General features: G+C 37.6%; 1 protein-coding gene across 6 annotated transcripts in view; it reads left to right on the forward strand.

The window, feature by feature from the left end:
• Npas3 (neuronal PAS domain protein 3) overlaps positions 1-16,820 on the forward strand; it is an 834,969-nt gene that overhangs the window by 695,744 nt on the left and 122,405 nt on the right. For all 6 annotated transcript variants that reach the window (XM_076848201.2, XM_076848200.2, XM_076848202.2 and 3 more), the window contains one exon: positions 14,940-15,114. In XM_076848201.2, the coding sequence (XP_076704316.1) occupies positions 14,940-15,114 (175 nt within the window). The remainder of the gene's footprint in view (positions 1-14,939; positions 15,115-16,820) is intronic.

The raw sequence follows: 16,820 nt of genomic DNA on the forward strand, positions 1-16,820 counted from the left end.
GTGGAATGACCAAAACTAAATAAAATATACCAAGATAGAGCTACTATCGTTGGAAAGTAATAGGGAGGTACCTCAGAGGTATCCCAGGGACTCCTGAACCCTCAGCTCATAGGTAGGCTCAGAGAATCTATGAATTACCTTAAACTATCTGCAGTGTCAGGGAGAAGTTGGGGAAAGTAACTAAACTTTTTGACAAAGACTCAAAGCGTCCATGAGTCCATTGGGCAGCTGTCTTTTGTTTCAACATGATACCTATGTCCATCGCCCATTTAGTGTCGTTTATTAATATGTTTCTGAGTCAAGACCAAGTAGTTTTGTTGAATTTATAATATCTATGCCAACTTTTTTTTCCAAGTCCCAAAAGATCAGAATTGATAGCCTAGGCTATCAACAGTTGCATAGGCTTCTGTTAATATAATCAGTGGGTAAGCATAAAGGATAAACCATCCTATTACTCAATGATCTCAAAAAGCTTAGCACACCCTTATGAATCAGTTCATTTATCAAAATAAACAATTAGAGACATTTGTTCACGCACCTGCTCATTCATTCATTTTTTTTTAACATCCATGTGGAACATTGTACACTAGGGTTGCAGCAATGAAGACAGATATGGCTTCTGCCCCCAGGGAACTTATATCCAGTGAACAAATACACAGTTACACTCATTGATATCTCACTGTAGGCCATATTTGCTTTCCTTGGGACAGTGCATGCATTATCTCATTCAACTTTAACAATAGGAAGGTAGGTGCCATTATTATCTTTGCTTTACTTATACTTGGGAAAAGAGTAGGGTAATTTTCCCAAAGATGGTAATGGTTTTGATCCCAAGCCATTTGCCTTCAGAGTCTACATTCAAAACCAATACTCTCTATTAGGGGCATGAAAAAGTGTTAGAAAACCTCCCAGAAAATAGCTTACTATGTCTACAAGTAGCCATAAAACTGGATCTGGCTATCCCAAATACCCCACCAAATGTTCTAATGCAAGAAATGTGTCTTGTCTTGCTAGCCTCAGAGGGATGTTTTTGTTGTTGTTGTTGTTGTTTGTTTGTTTGTTTGTTTTTGTACTAGGGATTGAACCCAAGGGCACTTAAGCACTTAACCACATCCCCAGCCCTTTTAAAATATTTAATTTAGAAGCTGGGTGTGGTGGCGCATGCCTGTAATCCCAGCAGTTTGGGAGGCTGAGGCAGGAGAATCGCAAGTTCAAAGCCAGCCTCAGCAACTTAAAATATTTAATTTAGAGACAGGATCTTGCTAAGTTGCTGAGGCTGGCTTTGAACTTGGGATCATCCTTCCTCAGCCTCCAGAGCTGCTGGTATTAGAGGCATACACTACTGCACCCAGCTCAGAGGTAACTTTTTAAATGTTCAGAAAAAGAAGGAACTCATCAGTCTCAAATATGGGACTTCATTTCTTAGAAATTCAATTAAAACTAGAAAAAACTTAAAAGTCATTGTCAACAGTCAACCAAACCCATTAGATAGCAAGGAAGGGCCAGCAGTAAATTCAACTTTTAGGTTACCAGAAAACATACCTCCAACAAGCTCTATTTTATGTAAGGAAAGGGGAAAAATACCATTAGAGTGATAATGTTTCATTAGTAAATTGGATTGAGTTTATGTGTCTTTGTTTTGTGTTTGCACTTTTGTAAGGCTGTTGAGACAAAAGTGTGGACAATAAGAAATTCAAAAGGACGGTCAATGACAGAAACCAAAAGAATCTCCAAGTGCAAAGGAACTAAGGGAATTCAGTACAATGAAATCCCTGAGCATTTTGCATAGTGATAGGAGAACACTCCAGGTCCTCCAAGGGCTGCTTTCATTAAGCTCAGAGATGAGCTGGTTGTACCACTTGGAAGAAGTGGATGAGATAAATAAAGTATATGCAAATTACAAGAGGAATAGGCTTTGTGGCCTGTGGTCTAGGAGGGAGCAAATGTTAAACTAAAAGGGAAATAAATACCTAAGTATCAATAAAAATGAACAATTTATCCATTTCTTCAATGAAGCCCAATGCATGCTTGTTATGGTTTAGATGTGGTATCCCCCGAAAGCTCAACTGTGAGACAATGCAAGAATGTTTGGAGGAGAAATGAGTGGGTTGTAAGAGTCTTAACCCAATCCTTGATTTAATCCCCTGATAGGGATTAACTGAGTGGTAACTGAAGTGGTAGGGTGCGGCTGGAGGAGGTGGGAATTGGGGCGTGGCTTTGGGTATATATTTGTATATGGAGAGTAGAGTTTCTCTCTCTGCTTCTTGATCACTGTAATGTGAGCTGCTTCCCTCTGCCATATACTCCACCATGATGTTCATTCAGCCTCATCTCGAGCCCCAAAGAATGGAGTCAGCCTTCTATGGACTAAGACCTCTGAAACCGTGGGCCCGCAAATAAACTTTTCCTCCTCTATATTTGTTCTGGTCAGATCCTTTAGTCCCACCAGCAAAAAAAGCTGACTAAAACAGTGCTCTAACAAGCTGTGTTCTCTGATGAAGTTCTGATAATCATAAAAGAGTTAATAGTCTCTAGCAGCTCAGTCTACCAGGTCCAAGCCACTTCCATCAGCTCATTCTCTAGCTTTTATTTCTTATAACTCATTTCTAAACACTCATATTCTTACCTTTGAGGCATCTGTGTTCATTTATGGATAAAGAAAGAACTGCAATTGAGTCTTCAAAAGTGTTGCTCTTGAACCCTTGATTCATCCTTGTTTTGATGTTGTTTTGTGTTTTGCATTTTGGTATGGATGGCATGAACTTCTCCATTTGCAAAAGGGTTTAATCAACAGTAAATGTTTTGAATCAGATTAAAAACACAAATACTTGAAGAGCTACATATTTATTCTGTCCTGCTACATGCACTCGTTTTATCTTGCTTCTGGAGGGCAATGCAAAGCCATGGATGCTCTAATGAATATCCTGCAACAGGCAGGTGTGTTGATGGTTAACAGTGATGAATGTTTATCTTAAAAGATCCTGGGTTCTTCCCCAGAATTCTCCCTCTTCTCCTTGACACATCAAAAAAATGGGAAATCATCTAAGAGGCTGTTTTATTTGTCTGTGCTTTCAGGACAGCACATTTACATACTCTCCAAGGCAAACAATATAAGCAAGCCCAGGTCTTCCAAGAGTCCTTAATTATACGTCTAAGAATGCATATGTATTCACATGTAATACTTGTGTTTCTGCAGTGTTCCCCCCACCCTCTTTAGCTGACATGTGCTAAGACTCTTTGAAAGCAAAGAGTGAAATCAAAAGTATAACAGGCAAATGCACAATGAGTTGTTAAATGTGATGGCAAAATAAAAAAATATTAAAAGCTTCAGTCAGTATGATCAGTAAAAGAAAAAAAAAAAAAAAAGACAGCCGGCAAACTGTCTATCATGTGATGAAATTTGACAGTAGGGATTATGGCTTTGATGGACCAGAACAGCTAATAGAAGAAGCTGACATTTTTGAAACCCTGCTAATTAAGGGTTCCTTCCTTAATATTAAAATAAAGTCTTTGTCTGGGTTTTATGGTTGGAGAATCAGGTGTTTTCATTAATATATGCCAGTCAGTCTTAATAAGCTTGGAGGGCAGAGGAAGTTATTATTGAGTGACCTTCTACAAAATAAGCATGTTGCTAAGGGCTCTAACCCTGCCCCGTTCAGACTGATGAATCTCATTTCCAATGCAAAAGCTTCACAAGAAATCCAAGTATTCTCTGTGCAATCACAGAAAATAATCCTTGTGTCTCTTGTAATGTCCAGAATTGCCACTTACTACACTACTACTGTACAATGAATATTACAATACATATTATTTTTCTACCACAATTGTCTACATTTCTGAATTGCCCAGAATAGAAAAACTTATTGTGAAGACACTTGTATTGAAAAGTCAGCTCATTTTAATACTTTTCAAATAGTCATCTACTCTGTTCATGAATTATAATGCTCAGAATACATCTGACAATACTGGCTTTGAAAAGGAGATATGTCTATATTATTACATATTCATTTTCAAATAGATTTCAAACAGATTTTAAACCATTCATTGAAATTCATTGAAATGATAAATTCACAGTTGGATTTTGATTGACTCTTAATCCAATTTTACTTTTGATAAGTTTTCACCCCTCACTTCCCACCCACCCCCAACCTTTCTCAACCAATGTATTTTTTGTCCTTCTTTTGTTTTTTAAAGCAAAACTGATAGGGTATAGTGAAACTTGAAGGTTTGGGTAACTAAATGTAAAGCTTATCAAAAAGAATTGGTAAATTAAATTAAAATCAGTAAAGCAGCATACTACAGGTAATTTATCTGGCTAATTTCCAATGAGCCAGTACTTCTCTTATGGAATGGAAAGAGTGTCCATGGTAGCTGACTGTTAGTTCACATCCTGGACAAAAACTTTGAAAGAGTCTTTCAGTTAATAAGTCATGCCACTATTTCTAGAGGACATGGAAAAGTGCAGATAGGCAAGGTGTTTGGGGTTGTGATAGATCACACTCCTTGAGGCTCTGTGCTTGTTCAACTAAAAGAGTACTACTGAGATGCTACGCTTCTTGTTTTTCTGTCTGCCCTCGGAAGAGAAGTTGGGTCACACCACTGTTGCCAGACTCATGGTCAAGTAAAAAGATGATAAACCTATTAAAATCTCTTACTGGAAGGAAGAAATTAGATTAAAACCAGCAAAGTGCACCATGGATTTAGTGCTCATACAGAGGGGAAAAGCTCATCTATCATAAAGAGTCAATGTGAGTGTGTCAGATATGGGAACAATGAGATAAAAGTCTTGGACTCAGAAGTTAAATATGGAGGACAAGAAGTGAGTTCAAAGTGTGGCAATTATTTTAACCTAGGTCTATGATAAGACAATTGTCTTTAAACTACAGACTCGAGAAGAAAAATAAGATGTGACATTTCCTATAAGTGATTATTTGAAACTGTTCTTCAGTATTTAATGGTGGGAAATGTTAATGAACACTAGCATGGGTCATCTAATTATTGGGACCAAAAGCAATCACTTAGTATTGACTGAGCTTCTACCTAATGCTTGCCCAATGCTCTAGGCTTAACCCAAACACAATGGGGTACCACCCCTGCCTTTATAAGATCCAGTACAGTTAGGACTATTTGTCTTAAGTTGCTTCCATCTTTCCAACTAATCCAATTCTCCTTTCTCATTCTCTTTTTTGTTAGGAGCCAAAATGGGAGTTGCTATCCCAGAATTTTTGGTTCACAACCACCTTTGGACATATCCACAAAGATGTGGGTCATGGACTAGCAATCTCACCATCACTTCCTAAAAATGCAGAATCTTGGGTTTTCCCCAAACCTGTGGAGCCAGAATCCCTGGGAGCCTGAAACTGTCCGTTTTAAGGCAATTCCAAAGAGATTGGGAGAAATTTGAGTCTCAGTAATCTAAAATGCTCACAGTACAAATTAGTCACATACTACAGTGTGCTGTGATATATTTTTGTCATCTCATTTGACTTTGTGTTTGTCTTTCCTCTTCAAAGTAGATGGTAAACTCCTTAGGGGCAGAGGCTAGGTTTTCATATTTCTTTCTATCCCCATAGCCCCAAATGTATCTTGCAAAGAATAAAGGATTAATAAATATTTGATTGGATGATTGATTAAATCTATAAATTCAGTCCTTTTATTCTCCAGACATCTCTCTTCTTCTATGTGTTTTACTCTCTTGCACCTCTTCTCTCCTTCACATCCTTCTTCTTGGTATTCTAATACTTCATGCTCTAGTCCAGGGATTCTTGGGTCTGGAGCAACACTGTCCAATAGAAACATATTGTAAACCACATGTAACTTAAAGTTTTTTCTAGTAGCCACATTTTAAAAAGCAAACAAGTGAAATTAATTCAGTCTTACATATCTCAAATATAATATGGTTTGAATTCCTTTTATTTTGTACTGTGTCTTTGAAACCTGGTGTTATTTTACACTTAAAGCATATCAGAATTCAGAGTAGACACATTCCAAGTGCTGAAAGCTTTGCTGAGCTTGTGGCTACCACACTGAGGAACTAAGCTCCTGAGAATATTCATGAATAAACAGCTTGAGTGTCTAAAAGCCCTAAAATAAAATGCCAAATTATATGTGTATGTCTAGAGTATTTTTCTGGTGAGACAGAACATCAGGTTCTCAAAGGGTTTGCCCCTCCTCCACTGCCACCACACTGCCCTGAAAAATATCTTCAGGAATACAAGCACTGCATTTAGCCTCTGGAATGACGCATTTCTTTAGACCAATTTTCTGTACTTGCCAGTTCTATTTACATTCTCTATTGTAACAAGACTAACTCACAGTCTGTTATTAAACAGTTGTGAATTTAACTTATTCTTTTAAAATAGCACCTAGAGAGTGCTCAGGGTGTTGACTTGCTTCATAGAAAATAACCTCAAACACTACCACAGTTAGCAGTTACAGTAGCAAAATAAAGTAGCCGTAGAGAGCCCTTTTTCTTAAGGCAATTTACTACAAATGAATTCTACACCAGGGCCATGGTGTCCACATGGCATGCAGGAGATTTCCAAAATTTTCTTAACTGTCTCAATGAGGAAGATTCTAGATGCATCAGTAATTGATCACAGACACAGAGAATTGTATACCTCCTCGTTCTTCTCACTGGATTAACTCCCAAATGTCTTGACATGCACTAACCACTCACTTTGCAATGTGGCTGAAATAGTTTTGCATACTTCATGGTTTTCTTGGATGAGATTTTTAAAGACCCTCTTACAGAGCCATGGAAAAGGCAAGCCAGCTTTTTCAAATATAGCAGCTGTGGCATTTACATAATGCTCTAGTCTGAGAAACCAAGATGTCACTTGAGCAAGATCCTCCTTTTGGTTTGCCTTTTCTTAAACGTAAAGACTTCTTGAGGTGTACAGAGAGATTATTTTTAGTTAACCTCTCTAGTTTTACTTTTTGTTTTGTTTTTGCTTTTGTTTTTGTTTCTTTTCTTTGAACAGTATCACTTAAATTTTGTGACTGAGCTCCTGGTGAGGGCAGATGTTGCTGGCCTTCCATCATACAGCAGCTCCTTTAAAAATGATCAGGAGTGATTCATTGCATTATCCATGTGCATTTTAGTATTTATTATTTGTGAGGTTATTATTTTTGTGCATTAACCATATCCAAGGTGTTAGACATATAAACCATAGTGTTTAGTGGGATTAGGACAAAATAAAATCATCCTGTATAATTTTCAAAAAACTAAATGGAAAAGTCAGCTTTGAATTATTATTATTTCCTAAACTAGTTAACATTCTTTAACATACAGAGGCTGCCCACTATTATGAATAATTATAATGTACCAAGGAAACATTTTAAAATACAGAGGCTGTTTAGGGAATGATTTAAATTTCAATCTTATAAGTATTTTCTTGTTCACATAATCAAAAGAAGGAGAAGGACAAAACACTATGAGAAGAATAAAAATAATTAAACAAAAATTGAGATGTATTGATACTGAAGTCTGATTACGCATAACATGCCTCTCAATGTGTATCCAGATTTAAATGACAAATATTAAACCATGTAAAATTTGAGGATAATGGATTAACTATGCCAATATCAAGTATTTTATGTTGATTGGTCTCCTTACCATCAAGGTAATGAAGAAGCTTTGAAAGTTACAACTTACTATTTGTCTGATCTTCGGAAAAGAGAGATTGACTTCAGTTACTTTTGAGATTGTTAATTCTTCATCCTTGGCATCATTTCACTTTTTACTAGGATTGTAACTTCCAATGGCATCCTTTTCCTCCTTCCCAGCACTGTGATAAATACTAAAAAGTTGGCCTTTCCTGCCCTACAGACACTTTAAAACTTCAAAAACTAAAAAAAAAAAAAAAAAAAAAAAAAAAAAAAAAAAAAAAACTTCAAAAACTATAGGAACCTTGTAAAATGTGGTTTTAAAATTTTCTGATTTCACAAATCCCTGGGCTCATTCCTGTGATGTAATGTCCCCTCAGTATTAAGGCATTCCCTGGGTTTTCCTTTTAACTGGTGTCTCTTAATGAAAGAAAAAGGATATTGACATATCGGAACTATTTTAAAGCTACTTCTTCCATAACATGGCATGTGGAAGTATACCTGAACCAAGGATACAAAACGTTTTAAATACAACATATAATTTACTTATTAGAAAAAAAATATTGTAGAGGCCTCAAAGGTCTGTTTTACACAACTATTTCTATAAGTATTTAAACACATTCAATTTGATTCTGAGTGTGAATGACTGACTTAAGAGTTTTGAATATTTACTAATCAGTGTTAATTATTGCCTTATCATTTCACCCATGAGGAATGACAATATTAAAGGTAGACATACTGTTGCAAATAACGTGCCTAAGCTCAAGTCAGGATCTGCAATTTATTCTTCATGGGCTCTTTTACTCCATTTCTCCAACAGTCTGCCTTCCTCTTTCCTCTCTGAGAACCAGGAGAACCCCTGGAATGATCTTCTGGTACTTCTTAACTGAAGTTCAGAAATGATTATAAAGTGTGTCTTTGGATGCTGTTTTTGCCAATTCTCAAGGCAGCCACTCCAGGGGTTATAGAAAAGTATATAAAAACAAAAAATAAAATGGAGTTGGCCTCACTGATTCCCACAGGAATCAAAATGTTTATTTCTGAAGATAAAATAAACACACGATGTGGTATCTTTTAGCTCAGCTTCTTCTAAGGGAAATCTCTGTTAGCATATCTGTAAAAAGAGAGTGGATTCATTTTTTTTATTTGATGACACTGAAAGGATTTTTCATTCTACCTCATCTTTCTGATATAGAACCTTTCTTTCTTCTTGTTCTACTAATTTATACACATATTTCTGTAACAGACCCAATGCTTTTATGCGTTTTTCTTTAGATAAGTCAGCAAATACATAGAACGAGACAGAGCAGTAAAGAACATCAAGTTTCTGTCAAAACAGTTCATAAATATTCAGTAGAGTTCTGCAATATGTAGGAAGTTATGAAGATGGCATTAAGATACCAGTAAATCCAAAGAAAACCTATGCTAATCAAGCTATCATATCTTATTATATTTTACTCTCTTATCACTTTATTATCCTTCAATAACACAAATGTGACCCCCAAAAGCTACACATTCTAACCTGCTATGGTGAGAGAGAATTTCCACCTTATCCTGGGTCAGGATTTTCTAAGTAGGATGTCAGGGCCTCTTGGTAGATCTGAAAGCCTAACCTGGTAGTTAGTTTTCCAAGGCACTTACCACCAACATAGTCCTCTCTCAGGCATGATCTTCTATTCACATATAGTTGGCAGCACCTGTGGATGTGGACCTGGCTGCAAAAGGACACCTGAAAAGGTGCTTAACCAAGAAGACCTCAAGTCCTCTCAATAGCCTCAAGAAAAACAAAACAGAACAAAAAGTCATTTAAAAGGTTTAGGACAGTCTACCTTAAACAGTAGGTTTTGAATGACTCTTTTTATTTGATAAAAAAAAAAAATCAACTTTGTATTATTCCTAAAACTGGAGTACTTTTAAAAGAAATACCTTAAAAATAGCTTCTATGATCTTTCTTCATAGAAAAGTCCTCTTACGTGGTTCTAAAATGGAGATGACTTACAGTATCACTGCTTGTTCCTCATTTACACCAAACCCTTTCAAAGAGGCACTGAATTCCATGAATTGCACTGTTGGTACATTGCTGTAGTTTAAAAGTATTGCTCACTCCAGGGGGCCAAGCAAAGGCTATTGACATGCTTGCTTGATGTATGAAAAGACAAATTAGTCCCCCATCCTATCTACCAGCAGGGTATAATGACCCAACATGGAAAAGTCAACTCAAACCACTGTATAATATATTACTTTTTTTTCCCCTGGAAACTTCAGAGTTATCAAATCAACTGTGTCTAGTGTGCAAATGACATGCAAGCTAACAGACTGTGAAATAAATTTGAGGAAGGCCGTGTGGTTTAGCATGACTACAGGCGATGCCAGATGGCACTTGTGGCTCTGGTTTAGGAGGAATCTATGGTAGCGCTGGGTGGAGAAAGCCAGGAAGAAAAAAGAGTTTAAGCAAAATAATGCTATTTCTGGATAGGATTGTTTATTGCTGTCTGCTGCCATGCATTCTCAGTTATTTTACAATATACTAAGCAATAGGAGATGCTCTTTTAGAGTGACTCAGCTGGAGTAAAGTTGGACCTAATGGGTGAGTTTGGCAACAGTCATGCTTCCTTGTCCTTCTTATGTTGGGGAAACAAACCATTCAAAGACCCATGGGTCTGTTTCTTGAGTTTAATAAACAGAAAGTGGAATATGAACTCAGGGCCTCACATATGCTAGGCAAGCACTTTTACCACTGGGTCACATCCTCAGCCCCCCAAAAGTGGAATTTTTAAACTACTGTATACAGTGATTGACTTTACTGTAAAATGAAGAGTTTTTCACATTTGCCTTAGAATGTAATTTGCACTAAGTAGAAAAACACTATTGGTGGAGAAAGGAAGAAGCTGTATAAATCATAGTGAAGGGTTAAGAATAGGACCAATAATTAATATCAAATAAATTTCTCTAAATTTATACTGTTGGTGAATTGAAGGGAAAGTTAGAAATAACTTTTGTGGAACTGTGTTACAATTCAGATGAGGATGCAGGGGTGTGGAACTTGGAAGCTAACTAGCCAGTTTTGTCAGAAATTGGAAATAAAATGGGATATGAAAGATGGTCATTATTTTTTGAAACAGTTTCTTAAAATCTGTCTTTCCTAGTATTTATATAATTCTATTTTCAGGTAAACTTATTTGGGGATCTATAAAAGAAGGTATGAGTCTTAATGCATATGGCAAAGGTTTATTGGAAGTGAATATATAATGATGTTATATTGCAACTCATTTTACAAAATAAATAATTCTGTAAAAAATAATGTCACTAATAATATTTTTAAAAAGAAAACTTAATCATGCTCAAAACAAATGAAGATCAAGCAGAATTATTTTTCAGGCCTAAATACTCATCCTTTGTTCATTCAACAAACATTTGTGATAGACCTACCATTGACAAGAAATCAGTGGGCCGAAATTTTGGAAGAGTTAGTAACTAGGGATCTGAACTTACCTAATTAACACTGGATTAGTGTTCTATTTATTTTTCCTACTTGAAACTAACATGAAGTAATGTCTCTCCATCAAGTAAAAGACTTCCAGTCTTACTTTAGGTGGTCTATTTTTTTGGTACAGAATTTAGTGGCAGGAAATATGAATTCTTCTGATTCACCTAGTCAGTCTTCATTGGAGGAAAACAAAAAAGACAAGGGTTAAGTGAGAAAAGTGGTGGACTATGTGTCCGTCAGCTGGGCTTCTAGCCTTACTTCTGCCTTCACACAGCTAGATAAACTTGAAAAAGCATTTTAACTTCTCAGAATTGTAGAGTTTTCACCAATTACATCAGGGGATATTAATAGAAGGTTTTTAAGTTCTCTTTCACTTCTAAATTTTAATTAAGTGGAATCAGTAGGAGAAACGTTGAAAGTGTTTGATAAATGTGAGATGTGGTAGTGGTGATGACCATGATGGCTGGAGGTGAATACTGAGTAGATTTTTGTCTACTCCCACATCTATCTTGGCTTGGTACACATCCTTTTGTACCTTCCATTGGTCCAAGAGTCCAAAGAATCCCAAGCCCCAAGGGACTGGTAGGCTACCTGCCCTTGGCCTCCTGCCTTCATAGTACTCCACTTTCTCTCCTGCCAGGAGTCACATTGAAGGGGAGAGAAGCTCACAGGTCCCTCTATGGCTGCAAATGTTGCTGCCTGAGAGGTCACATGTCAAGTCAATAGCCTTTGAACCAGTCTGTCTCTACCTTTGGCCTTTTCCAATACATAGGTTCTCCTGTGAAATGGGGAAAATCACACCAATTCAAAAGATTGAATGAGAATTCATCAAAGTATAGAAAGTACCCGCACAAGTAGGTGGCTGCTAATATTGTCATTCTTGTAGTTAAGGTTCAAAGCACTTGTCACCCCTGCCATACCCTGTTTAAAGTGATGTCCCAAAGCCCAAGTTACCCTGGAATATACATTTTCTTTCTTTTTTTTTTTTTGGGGGGGGGGGGGCATCAGGTAACCCGGGATTGAACTCAGGGACACTCGACCACTAAGCCACATCCCCAGCAGTATTTTGTATTTTATTTAGAGACTGGGTCTCACTTTAGTGCCTCACTTTTGCTGAGGTTGGCATTGAGCTTGCAATCTCCTGCCTCAGCCTCTCAAGCCACTGGAATTACAGGTGTGCACCACAGCATCGGACTGCCATCCATTCTTATCAACCAAAAAGCAACAACAAGAGCAGTCATTTGAGAGTGTTTAAGTCTCACAAAGTGACTTCCTCTGCGTGGTTTCATTGTATTTCATTGGCTAAGAGTGGCAAAGTAAGTCCTGTTTTCATTCAAGCTCTCAAGGTCCATATCTTGTACCATTCCTGAAGACTGGCACCCCAGGGGGACCAGGTCTACAAAGTAACACATGAGCAGTGCTCCCAGAGTCCTACAGAGCAGGAATGCTGCCAGTTTTAGACTAGGAAACCGAAGCCTAGGAAGTTAAATGAATTTTCCAAGGCCACACAGCTGAAGAAGAAAAGATTCTGATCTCAAAGTCAGATTGTGTCTCCAAGTATCTTGTGCTTTCCACCAAACCATATGGCCTTAACTACAAGAATGCATGAAGACCATGACAGTGTCAAATTTGGGGGGCCAGCCTCTCAATCAGTATTTAGCTGTGAGATGTCTTGCTGGGGGAACGCATGAGGTCATTGGAAGAGAAAATCCACAGCATGCATAATGCCCTATGGCATGTTGTGACTGAGTCCTTCTTTACATGTGCCACACTCAAGACATTGTTTTGTGTAAAGGAAGTGCCTGCACATCCAAGCAGATCAGGTTGTGGAAACTGTGGGCTGTTGCTCTTTCTCTATAGGCTGGCATACATGAATATTCAACAACCAGGACCCCTTAAAAATTTATTTTATGTCCTACTTGTGCTGCCATCACAATCTGTGGTCTGTGCCAAAAACCACTTTGAAGTATTAAAGAAAACCATTAGAGTTTGAGAAAAGTGACAAAAAAAAATATTTATGAAAGTACCACAATTGGACTCCATGTAAAATGAGTGACTTCCTCATATTCACTAATCCCCAAACAAAATAACTATCAAGAAATATTAAAACACACATTTTATTAGTTTCATTTAATTTCTTAATTGCTCAAAGTCAGTTTACCCATTTATTGCTGTGTGAAGTGCTTAGAGGCAAGGCACACATTAAAGGGATTATTTCCATGTAATCCCCCCCTCCCAGAGGGTCGGAGCTGATCACTGTGAATCCCGATGTACTCTCTGCAACAATACCAAGTGGAGGAAATAGGTATTGTAAAATGATAGAGTCGGTTGTCGGGTAATGCAGTAGGAGAATGTAATTTAATAGTGAGAGAAAGTACCTCATTTTCGGTAAAAGTTATGTGAGCCTTTTTCAGGAACAGCTATTAACCAAACTGAATTTAGCCTCCTCTTTTTCTGGCTCTACCTCTGTTAATTGATAGATGTTGAAGATGTGTAGCCTGTTAAGATTTTAATCAAATGGTGTCTGGCAGTAGATTTGATCATCTTCCTGGGACTTGGAGTTCTGAGGGTAATAATTGCTCTGAGTATTACGCTCCCTGTGACAGTTCTCCCATCGCCAGTTTTCCTTCTTGGCAGCAAAAAGAGTGCAAGCACTCAGGTGGAATTTGGAGGGATGCTGGATATTACACAGGAAAGGGATATGAGGTAGGAAAGGCTCTAGGTAAGATCCACCAAGAAACGTGTGACAGTGTGATGTTCTGGCAGCTTCCACGGCACATCATAGCTGGCCTGAGACCATTACACCCCAGGGGATTGGGAAACCCATTAGTGACCCAGGAAAGAGCTTTTCCTTGTCCTGTTGTGAAAGCACCTCTCCCTGTTGTAACACCTATAACCCAAGTGTGTTACATTAGGAGCATTACTGCTATTCTGAGAAAGAGATAAAAGTTAGAGCTTTGGAAGAACACAGAGGCAAGACCAATTCTTGCCCCCTGAGACAGCACACGACCCAGAAACAGGGGTCCTGGCTGACAGCACTGAAACAGGAGGGGCCTCTTTTCTGACAGTTCATGTTCATTCTCTGTGCTCATAGTCAGCCTAATTCAAAGAGTACACAAAAGAAAACACTTTTTAAAAAGCCCTCAAGGAGATCTGTACCATGTATTTTATTAAATTGAAGGCAAAACAAGCTGATACCAGCAGGAAAAAAAATGGCTGCTTCAGACCCCAGCTGACCTCTTTTGCATGGAAAATTCTCCATATGATTACAGCGCTAATGAGTAATATTTAATGAAAACATTATGCCTTTGCATATATTTGTAAGCAGCACTTCTTATGTTTAAATTTACATAGAAATAAGAGGGTATGTATAAAAACACATCTTGGAAATCTGTGTATTTTAAGGAAAATACTCGTCTACAATCTTTGGCTTTTTCTGTAGCCATTTTTATACAAAGCCCAAATTTCTCAATAAGAAAACTGTAGAATTCAGTCAATCATCCAGTTGACACCAAACATACAAGTATTTGATGATGCGTGGATAAAACAGCTGAGCACGAGGCAGACTTGTCCACATTTCACAGGATGTTTTGGATTTATGCAAACAACAGTGTATGAAGGAAAAACTGGGCTAAACAATTGCTAAATAAATACATGAGAAAAAAAAAGTCTTTCAAGTTCAGGAATCCTTAAGTATTTGAAGATGAAGCCTTCGAACAAGAATTGCTTCTAGTGCCTGAGTATTTTCCTTTTCTGCTCAGAATCTGAATCACTTTGGTGCTGAATTTGAACATGGAAAAGCCTATGACACCTTTCTTTCTCACCCTTTCTCTTCCCTCTCTAGGTGGAGCTGACAGGCAGCAGCGTCTTTGACTATGTCCACCCTGGGGACCACGTGGAGATGGCAGAGCAGCTGGGCATGAAGCTCCCGCCCGGGCGGGGTCTCCTCTCACAGGGCACAGCAGAAGATGGGGCCAGCTCAGCATCTTCCTCCTCTCAGTCAGAGACCCCTGAGCCAGGTGGGAATTCAAACCTAACTTGTGGGTTGGTGGGCAGGACCTTTGCCGAATGAGTGTGCTCAGGGCACCAGTGTGAAGAGACTATAAATAGGTCTAAGGGTATTTAACAATTCTGTGCAGCTTTCAGTCCCATGCAGTAATTAAATAAGGGAGAGATTTGAAAATAAGGAGACATTTTAATAAGTATAATCCAGAGATCTAATTTCAGTTGAACAATACATATAGAAGGTACTAGTTCCTTTAGTTTCTCTTTCATATTACTAGAGGAAAGCTTCCGACCTGGAACACCTTCTTCCTTTTATTGTTACCATGGCTAAATGTAATGCATTTATTTATTATTCAGCAAAATCTGTGGTAGAGGCATTTTGAATATTAGCTTGTGGAGAATTAGAAGTATTAGAGATTTGCAGAAATCTTGGTTTCTTTTCTTTTTCTTTTTTTTTTTTTTTTTAAGCATCAGAAGGTACTTGAAAGATGTGAACAGATAAATTAAGGCTAAAAAGAAAACAGAAATGGCTACATTTTAAACTGCCTTTCCACCCTCAGTATTTAATTAGATCAATTGTATAGAGGAATGAACAGAGGTGACATTCCTCATTGGGATTCCTTCCAGGACTCTTATAGACTTTGCATTCAGAATGTTCCCATTTTCATTGTGTTGTACTGATGATAATTTAAGTATTAGGGGAAAATCCATTTATAAATTAAACAAAATGACTTGATATCCATCAGTCCCCTAGTTCATCAAGCTGTTCAAACACGGGGAAGATTGGCTGGTCGGCCTGGGTCTTCCGAGAGCGCTGGTAATTAGATCTGCGAAGGATTTATTCTTTGCTGATTGGGGCTTTAAATTAATTGAAGTTCCACATTTGTGGTTTTGTCCTTTTTGTACTTTTTTAGAGGAGATATTTCATATTCTTGTGTGGTGGAGTGCTTGGCCAAGCAGCAGTGGTTTAAATGTTAATTTTTCTCATGAGAAGTTTAAGATTTTTAATGAATCAAGGCCTGATTTGAAGTGCAAAGTTTTATTTGCTTACTTGGGAAATTATTTTTTCACTCTTCAAAGATGCCTGTACTTTACTTGATCTGTTGTTTTAAAACAGATTCATAACACAAAAGCATTTTGTTAGAAAGAAAAATGGGGGGAAACTGTGTTAATATTAATGTTAAAATAACTGTACATACTTCCAAGGAAATACTTTAATTTGGCTTGCCTGGAAATAATCGCAATATGCAATATGCTTGTTCACACAGAAAGGGAAGAATATATTTGCCTCTTTGGGAAATATTTTAATTCCATCTAGAACCAATCCATGTTTCCTCATTGAAGTTGACTACAATTCCTAGGGCATCATTACCCTGGAGCATTGATGAGCATCCTTTTCCAGTTATCCCAACACATGAGAAAAGACAATATGTAAGTTTATTCTTTACCCTTTAAAAATGAGAATAATTTTGTTCAGGGGAAGTCATACATTCTTATACCATACCTCACTGATTTTACTGAACAGATATGCCAGCGAGATAATTGGGACTGTTTTTTAGTCATTAGGCTGTTCATGACTGGGTGCATTTGAGAAGCAGCACGTGAAAATAGTTTTCTACACTTACATTCTGGAGTTGGATGGTGGCACCTTGATTCCTCAAAACTCAAACATGTAGCACAAAAGAATTTAAGTTTAAAAGCTTTTGTCTGAAGGAAGGCA

Source organism: Callospermophilus lateralis, chromosome 3 (assembly GCF_048772815.1).
Source record: "Callospermophilus lateralis isolate mCalLat2 chromosome 3, mCalLat2.hap1, whole genome shotgun sequence".
NCBI lineage: Eukaryota > Metazoa > Chordata > Mammalia > Rodentia > Sciuridae > Callospermophilus > Callospermophilus lateralis.